The sequence below is a fragment of the Panthera onca genome, chromosome A2 (assembly GCF_046562875.1).
Source record: "Panthera onca isolate mPanOnc1 chromosome A2, mPanOnc1 haplotype 2, whole genome shotgun sequence".
Taxonomy (NCBI): Eukaryota; Metazoa; Chordata; class Mammalia; order Carnivora; family Felidae; genus Panthera; species Panthera onca.
This window is the reverse complement of record NC_138340.1, coordinates 79,058,627-79,071,017: the sequence shown is the minus strand read 5'-3', so window position 1 is coordinate 79,071,017 and position 12,391 is coordinate 79,058,627. Positions and strand designations below refer to the sequence as shown.

General features: G+C 48.6%; 1 protein-coding gene across 10 annotated transcripts in view; it reads right to left on the bottom strand.

The window, feature by feature from the left end:
• ATXN7L1 (ataxin 7 like 1) overlaps positions 1-12,391 on the bottom strand; it is a 244,631-nt gene that overhangs the window by 26,212 nt on the left and 206,028 nt on the right. For all 10 annotated transcript variants that reach the window (XM_060633791.3, XM_060633792.3, XM_060633790.3 and 7 more), the window contains 3 exons: positions 5,447-5,730; positions 2,192-2,274; positions 1,074-1,330 (listed from right to left, as the gene is read on the bottom strand). In XM_060633791.3, the coding sequence (XP_060489774.1) occupies positions 1,074-1,330; positions 2,192-2,274; positions 5,447-5,730 (624 nt within the window). The remainder of the gene's footprint in view (positions 1-1,073; positions 1,331-2,191; positions 2,275-5,446; positions 5,731-12,391) is intronic.

Genomic DNA, 12,391 nt, shown 5'->3' with positions numbered 1-12,391 from the left:
CATCACGGGTTTGGTTCCACCCCGCTGCCATAAAGCCAATATTGCAATAAAGCGAATCGAATTCATTTTGGGGGGGGGGTTTCCCAGTGCATAGAAAAAATTATGTTTACATTATATTATAGTCTATTAAGTGTGCAATGGCATTATATCTAATTTACATACTCTAACAAACACTTCGTTGACACAGAGACATAGTGCGCGATTGCTGTTGGGAAAATGGCACCGACAGACTTCCTCGATGCAGGGTTGCCCCACACCTTCAATTTGTAACAAATTGCAGTATCTGTGAAGCGCAATAAAACGAGGTCTGTCTGTACCTTGCTTATGAAGCAAGCACTAGATAAATATTTGGGAATGAAGGGCTCCCTGTCTTATTACCTGGAAATCGGTCGGCTGCTTAGTACCCCACGGCCCATCAAAACAGACACGCATAGATTTTAAATTGTTCTTAATCCAAATGGGTTTTAATTCTGTTTTCTGTTCTTTCCTTTCTGTCCAGGACAACCAAATAAAACCCCAAACAGATGGCTCAGCTTTCTTGGTGTGGAGGGAAATGTAAGGACAAACAGCCTCTGTGATGCCAATTTTCCTTTCGCCCCGATCAGAGGAGACTCGTGGAAAAAAAGTCACAAGATATCGTGGCAAATGGGCTCCTAAGGTGTGAGGACTACCCCACTCTGTGTCGGGAGCGTCCAACTAATCTAAAAACCCAGGCCACCAGAAAGTTGCCCGGTGGCTGACATAGCTCAGCCTTCCCAGGTATTAACTTCCAGATTACTCTTGCTCTGTAAAAACACATACTGTCTGAAATAGGTCTGCTATGGTGATGATGATGATGGTGATGATGGTGATGACGGTGATGAGGATGACGACAGCAGGAACACCCACTGAACACTATACAGTGGGCACTGGCCGAGCCCCTTATGCCCGTGATCTCACTTACACTTCACAACCGCCTTACGAGGTAGGGCTCTTACGACTTCCAGATGCCACGTGATCAGCCCACACACGACCCAGCAAGGCAGAGCCACTTGACCAAGGACTCAGGGCTTCTACTGCCGAATGGGACTTACCTAGGAAGCACAGAGTTAGGCGGCCTGGATTTTGCAGGGGATGCGACTTTCGGTTCTGGCCCAGAGCTCCCCGAAGGTCCTGGCAGAGAGTCCTGCGCTGGCCCCGGTTGGTTTGGAAGTACTTCCCTCGCCGAAGTCAGGAGATGCTCTTTATCTTTAACTTCTTTTTCGCGGGACTTGGCTTTGTGTTCTGCCAGAAGGAGGTCAAATTGCTTTTTCCGGCCTGGGACTGCCCTCCGATGGCTTAGCGAATGTGTCTAAGGAGAAGAGAGATGAAAAGCACAGCCTCTTTGATCAGCACATAAACCTGCTTCCCCAGGCCCTCCATTTCAGAAACAGCAATTCATGGGAATTTGGAGGTGCTTGAAAAGTCAACTTCAAGGCAACGGCTCCTGTTCTGTGGCTGGGAAGAGGCAGACACCACACAAACGCAACCATGCCCTACACTCCTGGCGTTAAGAAGCCAAAGCTTCCTCCAGAAAATGGCTTAGGATGACCAGCTTCCGCGCAGAGCCCACGGAAACCTCTCTGGATGAAAGGCAACGGTGAGGGCGCGCTAGAGTTAATCCAGGTGCAGGTGGGAGGCTGGCTTTGGCCCGGACACACACGGCCGGCCACCGGGCAGAGGGGGCCACGGCCTCGAGCCCGGGGAGCACTAGCACTTCAGTGTGAAATACGGGGGCCGGGGGCTACCCGATGGCGGCCGCCTCGCGTCGGCTGTCCCCGTGGCCACCCGGCGTGGCCGGATCAGGGGCGCGGCCGCTCGTCCTCCCCTCCGGGGCTGCCTTTCAGGCGCTGCCGCCGTTGCCGCCGCTCCCGCATACATTAAAACGTAGCAGGGTTTAGAACCGCCTGTGAGTGCCTATAAATACAATTTACTGTCTGGCCTCACAAGTAACAGGGGAAGCCTATTTTTTTTTTTTTTCCTTCTTAAAAAGCCAGCCAGCTTGAGGCAGGCACTCTGCTACCATGGAAGAGAAGAAAGCATTTCCCTTACAAAGAACAGCTGGGGGTCATGTCGAGGTTCCACACCCTGCCGTGTGCAGAGAGTGGCATGCAAACATTTCGACAAAGGCCCCAGCGAGAGCAGGAAGTATTTTTTATGGAAAGAGAAATACCTTGCAGGTGAGGGATCTTGTGCAAGGTTTCTTTGTCTCGGGATCCAATACTCCACAGTGTTTATTTGGGTCAAATTCTCTCTCTGGTTTAAGAAACAAACAAAAAATATAAGAAAAAAGGAGACTAAATAGGATTTGGCATTAAGACTACATTTAAAAAAAAATGCACATTTGCACCAACAAGTGAGACATTGTCAGGCAATCTGGGTTTTTTGTTTGTTTGTTTTGTTTTTCTTTTCCTTTCTTTCTTTTTCTTTTTCTTTCTTTTTTTTTTTTCCCCCCAACCGGCCGCTAAAATGCTTCAAGAACCGCTCAGGGGAAAATGGCGCTCCCCTTTGACCCCTGAGTTCCAGGTCCAGCTTCGGGAGGGATGTAAATGCAGCACAAGGCGCCGAGGGGAGGGTGGGGGCAGGCACCAGAGGGCGAGGAGCCCTGACGCTGTCACATTTTATGTCACTTGAAGAGTTCCCCAGGTACTTGGCACTTTGGGCATAGCTGGCTGCAGACCAGGAAGAGGGCCTGAGGCCCAAGGGCCACTGTGTCCTGGGCGGCTCCCCCCACCTTGCCTTCCTGCTGGTTTTTAGCCATTTAAGTGGGAGATTATTCCTTGACAGGTCAGTGTGACCTGCCTCTCTTGTGCTTTGCCACGTCTTCAGCACCAGGCTTTCCCTGCAGCCGCGTTGACCAGAAATGTCGTTTACCTGATTCGGGAATGTTCTGGCCATGTCGTAGGCAGGGGCAGGGGGAAAGTTCGGGTGTGTGCTCTATGTGTGTCTGCATAGTTGTAAGTTGCCTGGAGGGCAGGGCCTGCTAGTCTCCCAGCTTGCTTTGCACCCAGCACGGGCCCTGTTGCTCCAAATGGGAATGAGCCAGGGCTAGCCAGCCCGTTGGGGCTGAAGGGCGGCTGTAGAGAGGCTAGGCTTTCTCCAGTTCCCGCCTTCTCCCTGGACTGTGGATGGCTCATGGTGAGGTTACTTCTAAGGACGCTGAACTTTTTATGCCCACTTATGGATCCTTTGCTCCTTCTGGATTACAGCAATGCTCCCTCCCCCTGGAGAAAGAGGGGAAGTGAGGCAATCCCTTAAGGACCCTTTAGGCTTCAAAGGTCCACCTCTCAGATGGTCTGTGCTGTTTCTGGAAGGCACCCAGCAGACACCTGAGTCCTGCAGCACAGGGATGACACAGCTCTTCTGGGCATTCAGGGAGGCCGGCAGCCGTGTTGGTGGGTGGGTGTGCAGGTGGGGGTTGTATATAAATTTGGGAATGTCTCCTTAAGAGGTCTGAATAGCTGCAAACTAAAAGGAAGTTACTCCGAGCACAATAACTGAATGTGTTCTGTTTTTAAAAGAGGGTTTGGGGGTTGTGCTGGTGGCTGCATCGGTGGTGATGATGATGGTTCGATAAAAAAACATTCTGACGTCCAAGACAGATTTCCTGGTTGGCTATCAAAATGCCTCCCACCTCTTTCTTTTTGTTTTTGTCATTGTCATCATCATCTTCTTCTCTTTCAAAGACTTGATTTTTAAGTAATCTCTACGCCCAATGTGGGGCTCAAACTCCCAACCTCGAGATCAAGAGTTGCATGTTCCACCGAATAAGCCAGCCAGGCACCATCCCCCCCATCCCCCCGCCCCGCCTTTTTCTAGCTTCACTTTTAGGACTAGAAAACTGTGAGGCCTGGAGACGCCTGTTTCCTGTGTGCCCTCGCTGCCCACCAAGGAGGGCCTGGGCGCCGGGCCCCAGGCTGCCTGCCATGGAGTTCTTTCCCTCAGGCCTGTCGGAGTCAGACCAGGGCCCGGATCCACACCAGCTCTCACACTGGCCTGCAACTGAGCAGGTTGCTTGGCTGGGCAATAGGAGCTGGCCGCCAAATGTCAAAGTGAGATAGAAACAAGCGAGATAGAAACAAAAGACCCAATGAGACAAAACAACCAACAAAATGCAAAACCAATAGACAGCAAGAACCCCCCCCCCCCCCCCCCCCCATATAACTTCAGGTCAGGGTGCAGGCTGGCAGCCATGGTCACGCTTCTGCCTCTGGACACTGCCCAGCTGGGCCTACTGGTTTTTCCAGGGATGTTACCACCCAGCTCTGCAGAGTGAAATTGAACTTTCCATTCAGGAAGAGAGCCAGGAGTAGGGGGCTCCTGTCTACACAGGGAGGCCCTGCAAGGCTCCAAGAGACTGCCAGGCTCTATCTTCCTTCCTTGATAGTGGGTGAATAGTACATAGAGACATTTTTAGGGTAAAGATTTTCTGAATGCTTTGGGGCCAAAATACTTTTAAGAAATAATTTTTTTTTTTTTTTAAGTTACAGATGTAAGACAGGAAAACCAAAATACACATTAACACAAAGTACAAAATAAAAATGACCCACAATTCTTAGGTTGATTAAGAATTATGCTCCTACTAGAGGGCCCAGTTTCTCTCTCACAGGGTGGTTTTCATTGTATTTTCTTTTTTCTAGTCAACATTTGATAAATGCCCATGGTGTGTGAAGACGTTATAAAGTTTATAGCTTTTCTTGGTCTTTTGGAGGAAGCAGAACTGCCAGATTTAGTTCTACAACAAATCCAAAGCCAATATCATCCCTATGGGGGCCTCTAAGGGCAGCCATTGCCTCAAAGACTGGCCAAGTGCACCTTTCCAGGCATCCTGAGTGTCTACGCAGACAACCAAGAAGTAGATCTGGGAGAAATCCCTCAACGCCTCACCTGCTGTGCTAGTCCAAGCATTCCTGAAGGGCAATTCCAACCTGATTATGTGGGAAAGGCAGTGGTAGCTCCAGACCACAGAATCAACATGGCAACCAACTAGACCAAAGGACAGAGTGGGGTAGATGGGACTGTCCCGAGCCCGCCCTGAGGTACTGTGGGGTATCACTGTGGCTGTCCACCTTCCCTGCACTGAGGCTTCCACGGAAACCCGGGGGGGGGGTGGGGCAGGCCAGCCTGTCAGCACACGGTAAGACCATCACAATGCATGGGCTGTTGTGGTTGGTGGAAAGCATCCTGCCTCCCGGGTCAAGAGGATCAACTCCCACTGAGTCGAGCGAGAGACCTCGTCCGACCCGGAAATAAGAGAACCATTTCTCCCTCGCATTTTTAGGCAGGGGTCCTGTTTGCACATAAATTCCGTGTCCCCCTTAAAATGAAACAGACCTGCTTAATTGTAAGAACACACCGCTCCTTGGTTACGAATATGACCCAGAGGCGCTCTAATCATGAGCCCGACTCTAACGACACAGACACATACCTGAAAGTCTCCTGTAAGGCTTGTTGTTGTTTTTGGTGCCATTTTGGTGTTTCTTGTCTATTGTGGCGGGCAAAATTCCTTTGCCATTTAAGATCTTCTCTGGGGAGGGTGGCACTGACTTAGACATCAAGACTGGCTTAATTAAAGGTGGGGTGGAGACGGCAGAGGACGAGGTGGAGCAGGAGGTGACCGCAGTAGTGGTTGTTGAGTTCATTTTGACATTGGCACCATCTGCCTTCACTAGATTAGGGATTTTCTCTAAACTGACTACAGGAACCGGAACGCTGAAAAATAAATGAATAGACACATACAATTGCCTTCTTTGATACATCTGGTCCGCTGAGAAGCTATACCCGCTTACCCTCATCAGAACACTTCCTTATCACTTATTTATACTCCTCTTACAAGCGAGCAGCGCGATCCCTTGATGGGAGGGAGATTTGTGCCTTGGAAAGGGCCAACGGGGGGTTTGAGGCTGGCGCAGCGCCAGGGATGGCATCGGAGCTGACTGATTACCTCCTGTACCGGCTGTCCTCATAGACCCTGCAGCTCCCCCTTCTCAGCCCCGACATGTCGGCGGTCTCTGAGACAGCACCTTGGGCAGAACAAGGTGCCCGCTGTGAAGCTCAGAAGAGATGCTGTTTGTCCCCTGAAGAGGGTGTGCCACCGTGCAACTTGCTGACTCACATCCCCTCCCCCTGCTGCTCGCTGGTCTCCCACCTCGGCGATCAGGCCTGACATCTGCTTAGCTCGGGAGCGCTGACAGGCTCACACCGCACGAAGGCATGGCTGCGGGCCAGCGAGCCATGCTACCTGCTGTTGGAGGACTTCTGGATCACTCCTGTCCTGGGGATGGGCTCAGACTGAGAGAGGCACCATGTAACATTATCTAACATGCCATTTTAGGCAGCTAGTTATGTAAATAGGCAATTCTCAAGGCTGGCAGGTGAGAGGATGAATTTTAAGAAGACAGAGCACAAAGGTGCATGTTTGCTCTTCAAAATCTGTCACCATAGCCCCACTTCCCTGCGATTTCTCCGATAATGGATATGTGTTTGATTTCTGCGCATGTAATGCTGGGGGACCCTGTGTCTGGGGGGGCTGTGGAGGATTCTGTCTCAGGGTCTTGAAAGATGAGATGAGATGAATAAGCTTTTCTCTGGTTCCTGAACTGTTCTCTTTCCTCCTTGTAGGAGGGCAGAACGCTAACACTTCAGCTCCCCAATCGTCTCTGAGCTGAGAGGAGCCGACTTAGCTATTTGAATGCCAAATGATCTAGAATATAGCTTATACATACGTGCAGACAATGTAGGGCATGAGAGAGAGGCTGATTCTGCAGGGGAGGAGTCTCATCTGTCCACATGGCTGGCTGGCTCCTCTCGATTTAGTCACAGATCGTTTTTTGGAACAATTTGTTCATGAAATTATTTTAGCGACCCCTCAGCCCTTGCCTCTTTGCTGACTTTGAAACAGGATCACAGGTGTTATTTATAGGTCTTTGCCAGTGAGAAGGGCACTCAGTGGTTAAGCAGATTGTCGCTGGACTTCACCCACTTTACCCTCGGACTACATGCTTTCTTGACCTGGGGAAAGATGGTGTGGGATTTCAAGTCCTACGTGAAGGGAAAGTGGAACAGTGGGTTTCAGTAATACACTAAGTCCCTGATAATTTCGTCTTTGATCAGTGTCTCAATCACTGAGTTATGTCCCGACTGCTGCTACCTTCTATTTAATGGCAATTCGCAAAGCACTCACAAAGCACTGAAGCACAAGAAGCCCTTGAAAAGTCAGCACGGTAAGAAGCTGGAAAGAGGTTACCTGGTGAAATTAGTGCTGCATTCCTGATTTTTTTTTTTCTGAATGGTAAAAAAATATAAAACCATGGGACATGGGATTCTTCTAGGCTCCTTCCCTCACTCAATTTTAAAAGACACAAACCATACAAATTAGGGTCTTGAAGAGATAGACGTGCACCCATGTTCACAGCAGCATAATTCACAACAACCAAAAGGTGAAAGCAACCCAAACGACAATTAACGGCTGCCTGGATACACAAACTGTGGTATATCCATTCAGTGGAATATTATTCAGCCTTAAAAAGGAAGGAAATTCTGACATATGGATGAACATTGATAACATTATGCTAAGTGAAGCAAGCCAGTCAGAAAAAGATGAGTATCGGAAGATTCCACTTTTGTGAGGTACCTAGAGTGGTCATATTCATACGGACACAAAGGAGAAATATGGTTGCCAAGGGCTGGGGTTGGGGGAGAACAGGGAGCTGTTATTTCATGGGTATAAAATTGCCGTTTTGCAAGATGAAGAGTTCTGGAGATTGGTTGTACAACGTGAATGTACGTAACACTATACATTAAAAGTGGTTAGAATGGCACATTTTCTTATGCTTATTTTATCACAAGTAAAAATACAAACCATTCCCTCCCCCCAACAAATCACAAAATTCATGGAACTTAAATTACTTAATACTTAAATATCCTGGCTTTAAAAACACATATTCTAACACATATTCTAAAAGCCTGCTTAAAAAGTTCCTGTTGAGGGGCGCCTGGGTGACTCCATCACTTAAGTGTCTGACTCTTGATTTTGGTTCAGGTCATGTTCTTACCGCTGTGAGATGGAGCCTGATGCCCTGGGCATGGAGCCTGCTTAGGATTCTCTATCTCTGCCCCTCCCCCACCCACGCGGGTGCTCCCTCTCCCCCTCTCGAAAAATGAAATGAAATGAAATAAAATAAAATAAAGCTCTTATTGATTTAGTCACCTTTGTCCTGATCTGTTGATTTCTGTTTTTTTTAGAATAAAAAGTTCAACTTTGGGTGGGAGGATTCTCTAGTGCCTGAGTGGCCTTCTCTGATATCCTTCTTTGTGAAGCCCAGTAAATTCAGGAAAGGAAATTAGGGTCCTGGGGTTTCAGGCTATTGTTGCATGAGTTGGTATGAGTAAAGGGAAGGCCTCTAGTTTCTGTGGAAAATGACCGGGGCATACGCTGAGTACCCATGAGTTCAGCCGACAAAGATATAATGTTGGGCTGGAATAATCTAGAGCAATCGTAAGAACTGAAATAAATGTAAACACCAAGCCAAATGGTCCTCAAATGCTCATGGTACAGTTTGTGTTTCTCCCCTAAAGTCAACGTCCAACTCCAACATGCTCCTTAATTCAGCCACGAGAGCACAGGTCCACTTGGTCCAGCCATCTGGAACAGTGCCAGCTGACTCATCTCTTTGGTAATGCTTCTTTCCAACTGTGTGTTAGTGAGTGAGCTTGAGCCAGGTGAGCTAATATCTGTGACTGATCTCCCAACTTGGAATTTTCTCCACTATATAACAAGTGTGGTGCAGTCACACCCTCTACTGTCAATGCTTCCAGAACTCCAGACTTCAATCCCAACGCCCATAGGCAGGATGTGGAATTGGAGCCCATCAGAAATGAGAAGAGAAGGCTACTGTGAAGTTCCCTGGGATTGAGTTTTCTTGCACTGGAATGGGAGGCGTTAGGGAAAAAAGTCTGATCAAGAGTGTTTCAAAGGGTTCCAAAGACCAGATGAATTGTAAGGAGCTGAGCCACTGAGTAAATGTCTCTGATGCCAAGTAATTGGGACCCATCTTGGCAGTGGGAGGGGATAGGAGACTCAGTTGTTTTAGGTTGGAATTCTAAGGGTGTCCAGTAACTAAATGGAGAAGGGCTGTAGATAGAGTGAAGGAGGAGAACCTGGGAACTGACCTGGATACTTTTTTTTTTTTTTTAAGACTTTATGTTAAGTAATCTCTACCCGAAATGTAGGGCTTAAACTCACAACCCCAGGATCAAGAATTGCATGCCATTCTGACTAAGCCAACCAGGCACCACTGACACGGATACTTTTATCTTTGGTTGTCCCTCTGCCCCTAAGGTTTTGGGCTTCCCCTCTAAGGTAACCTGCCTCTGGTCTGAGTTGAGAAGGTACTTCTGCTGGGAGTTAAAGCAGGGAAGCAGGCAGCTCAGTGGTGGTGGGCAGGGTCAAACACATCCTTAGAAGAAACGAGAATCAGAGAGAGAGAGAGAGGTGAAAAGCCTTCCTGTTTGCTCTTGCCAACCTGATTCCCCAAGATAAATGTCAGCCATCAGTCCACTGGAATATTTAGTCTCTTTTCTCCACTACTGTTGGCATCAGCTCTCAGATCATAAACTAACGAACAAAGGAGGAAATGATTCCAAGATGGTGCCACACAATTTGGAAAACCGATCCCAGACATTCCATCTCGTTTCAGCTGAGAGCCCTGGTCCCTGCTTCACTTACACACACATCCCGCGTGTGTCTACACTCCAGGGTGTGAGGGTGCGGCTGTCTGGAAACCATCATCTCACGACTGCCTCCCATGGTGCCCTTTCTCACTGTCCCACTTCCCCTACCATCACCGCTGGCCAGTACAGTGTCCCAGCCCTGGGCAGTGGACCCTGAATAACAGGTTTAATTTTTTCCATTGGAAAGAAGCCAAAAGATTCTGACCGCTGCTTTCTCAGTGTGGGTATCTCCCCCGCATAGAATCGCACTAACTCAAACATCTCCACGTGGGGTTGGGGGGCTGGGAGGGGTGGGTAGTTGGAAACACCCAGATGACTAAGCAGTTTATCACTCTGTTTGCTCAGGTGATAAACAAGCCTGGCAGTTACCGCCTCCCTCCCCAGGAAAGCCCAAGCCCCTCAAGTTTCAAGTTCCCTTTCTGTCTTAAGGGATGCAACTCACACACTTCCTGAGTCCCACAATCAGTTGCATTTATCACCTCGCTATTGTCCTTTCTTGGAGGAGCAGAGTTTGAAAGGGAAAGGTGAGTCCGGCTCTGTCCCTGTTGCTTTCATAATGCCTGTTTTGTTGGCTGCCAGGGAGCCCAGGGCTGCAGCTTGTTCCCCTGCTGTGTCTAATATACTGGGAGTAGTTATCTCCTTGTTAGCCCTGTACCTCTGTCTCTGGTCCGGGGAAGGGATCCTGGGAAGTCCTCCCTCACCCTCCTGGCTATGTGGGGGAGACATCTACCTTGCTTCTTTTCTGCCGCTTTGGCTGCCATGTCTTCTTCCTGAGTGCCTGTCTGAATTTATCATTCAGGACCAAGGAGGCTGCTCTGGCTTTAAGAAAAATGGCTCTCCCGGCACCAAGTGGATTCCTGCCCGGGGTGATGTCTGCAAAAGAGCAGAGGTGGAAGAATCTCACGGTGCCGTTTCAAGGGCCACCCGTGTCTTTCGGGACCAGCTGCTCTCCTGCCAGCTACATGGTCCTGTGGATCTGATTTATTCTTTCATCATCAACAGATAAGTCTTAAAAGAACGGTTCAGAAAATCTGGAGGCCTGCAGAAATCGTTGCCAGCTCTGCTCTACTTACCGGCGCAGGGTAAAGATGGATTTGACAGGCAAGAGCCCGAAGACATATGGTATTTGTGCTGTGGGTTATGTGTCTGATGAGAGTTCTCAGCTGTCTGATTTCTTCCCACCAATTCTTTCGACAAAGGCCCATGTGCCTGTGCTACTGGCCTGGCAGAATTTTGAGGATCTCTGAGTCACTGCCAGATCCTTGAACAGGCCACCTCACCCAGCCTCCTGCCTTCTAAGCAGTGACAGTATTTAAGTCATCCCAAATAAAAGGGGGGATTTACTCTATTTTAAAAGATCCTCAGAGAAGGAATTAAATTTGGCTCATTTGGATGCATTCTGGGAGCAGCTATCAGGACATTATTTACATCAAGTTTAAATTCTTCAAGTGGAAGAAATACCTGGGACATTCTTAAAGCCTGAGGGTCAGGCAATTGCTAAGAATCAGCCTCAGTAACAGAGCTACAAAGTCCTCAATGGATAGAGGAGGCACTATGTAAATCCCGATGAATGAATCAATGTTTTTTTTTTTTTTTTAATCTGGAAAAACATATTGGGAAAAACTTTTAGAAAGCCAATTTGTAAACACCTTAAGCAAACAGAAAACAGGGTAATCAACCACAGAGCACATAAATTAAAAAAAAAAAAAACAACCTGCCAGATTAATCTAATATTATTTTGTGGCTGAGGGTCAGGTCCGGTGGTCAGGGAGAAAGCACTGTGTTTACTCTCTCCTGGCCTTTGCACAGCTTTGGATTCACTCCCATATAACCCACCCTCAATAAACTGGGAAAACATGGTCAGACCACAGAGCTATTGGGGGTGAGAGGCCCTGGCAGCAGAGGCAAAAAAGATTGGGTAGCGGGGTCTCGTGCCAGCCCAGAGCGGTACCCAGCAGAGCGCACAGGGGCCTGTCGCCGGCCAGGAAGGTTAGAGCATCTCCGTCAGTGACTTGGGTGATGGGCCAACATCTCCATCAACTTGGAGGAGAGGTGGTTAGCCACTGAGAAGATGTGGGACTTTCCCTTCAGCCCATTATGAATGGGGGAGAGATGAACCTGGGGACTTTGAGGAATTGTAAAAGTGGCCAGGAGCAAGTGAAACAAGGAGGGTTGGATGTCATTGCTCTACGGGGCGTTGCAAGATAGTTTAGGATAAAATCGTTAGGAATATAGGCTTCAAATCAGACAAATCTAGATGCGAATCCTGCCAGTTGCCTTATGGTAGAAAAGCCATCAGACTTCCCGAGTCCAGGGCCTCGGCAAGCCCGTAAGGACTTCTGTGAGAATTAGAAGAGGGTGGCTGACCTGGAAAGTGGAAATGTGCCGGTTTCAGTTCCTCCCTGCCTCCTCGGCGGGGACAGACTCGTATAGGCATATGGGGGCTGCCCTCCCTACCTTATTTCAGGAACTTACCACTCTGGGCCTCAGTTTCCCTATCAGTAAAATGAAGATCATGGTACAGATTTGAGGTGATTACATGAGATCATACAAACGGAGTGCTTAGCAAAGTGCTGGGCACACAGTTGGCCTTCAACAACTTGGAGCTAAAATAAAAAGGGGAGAGAAGATTGTGCTGTCC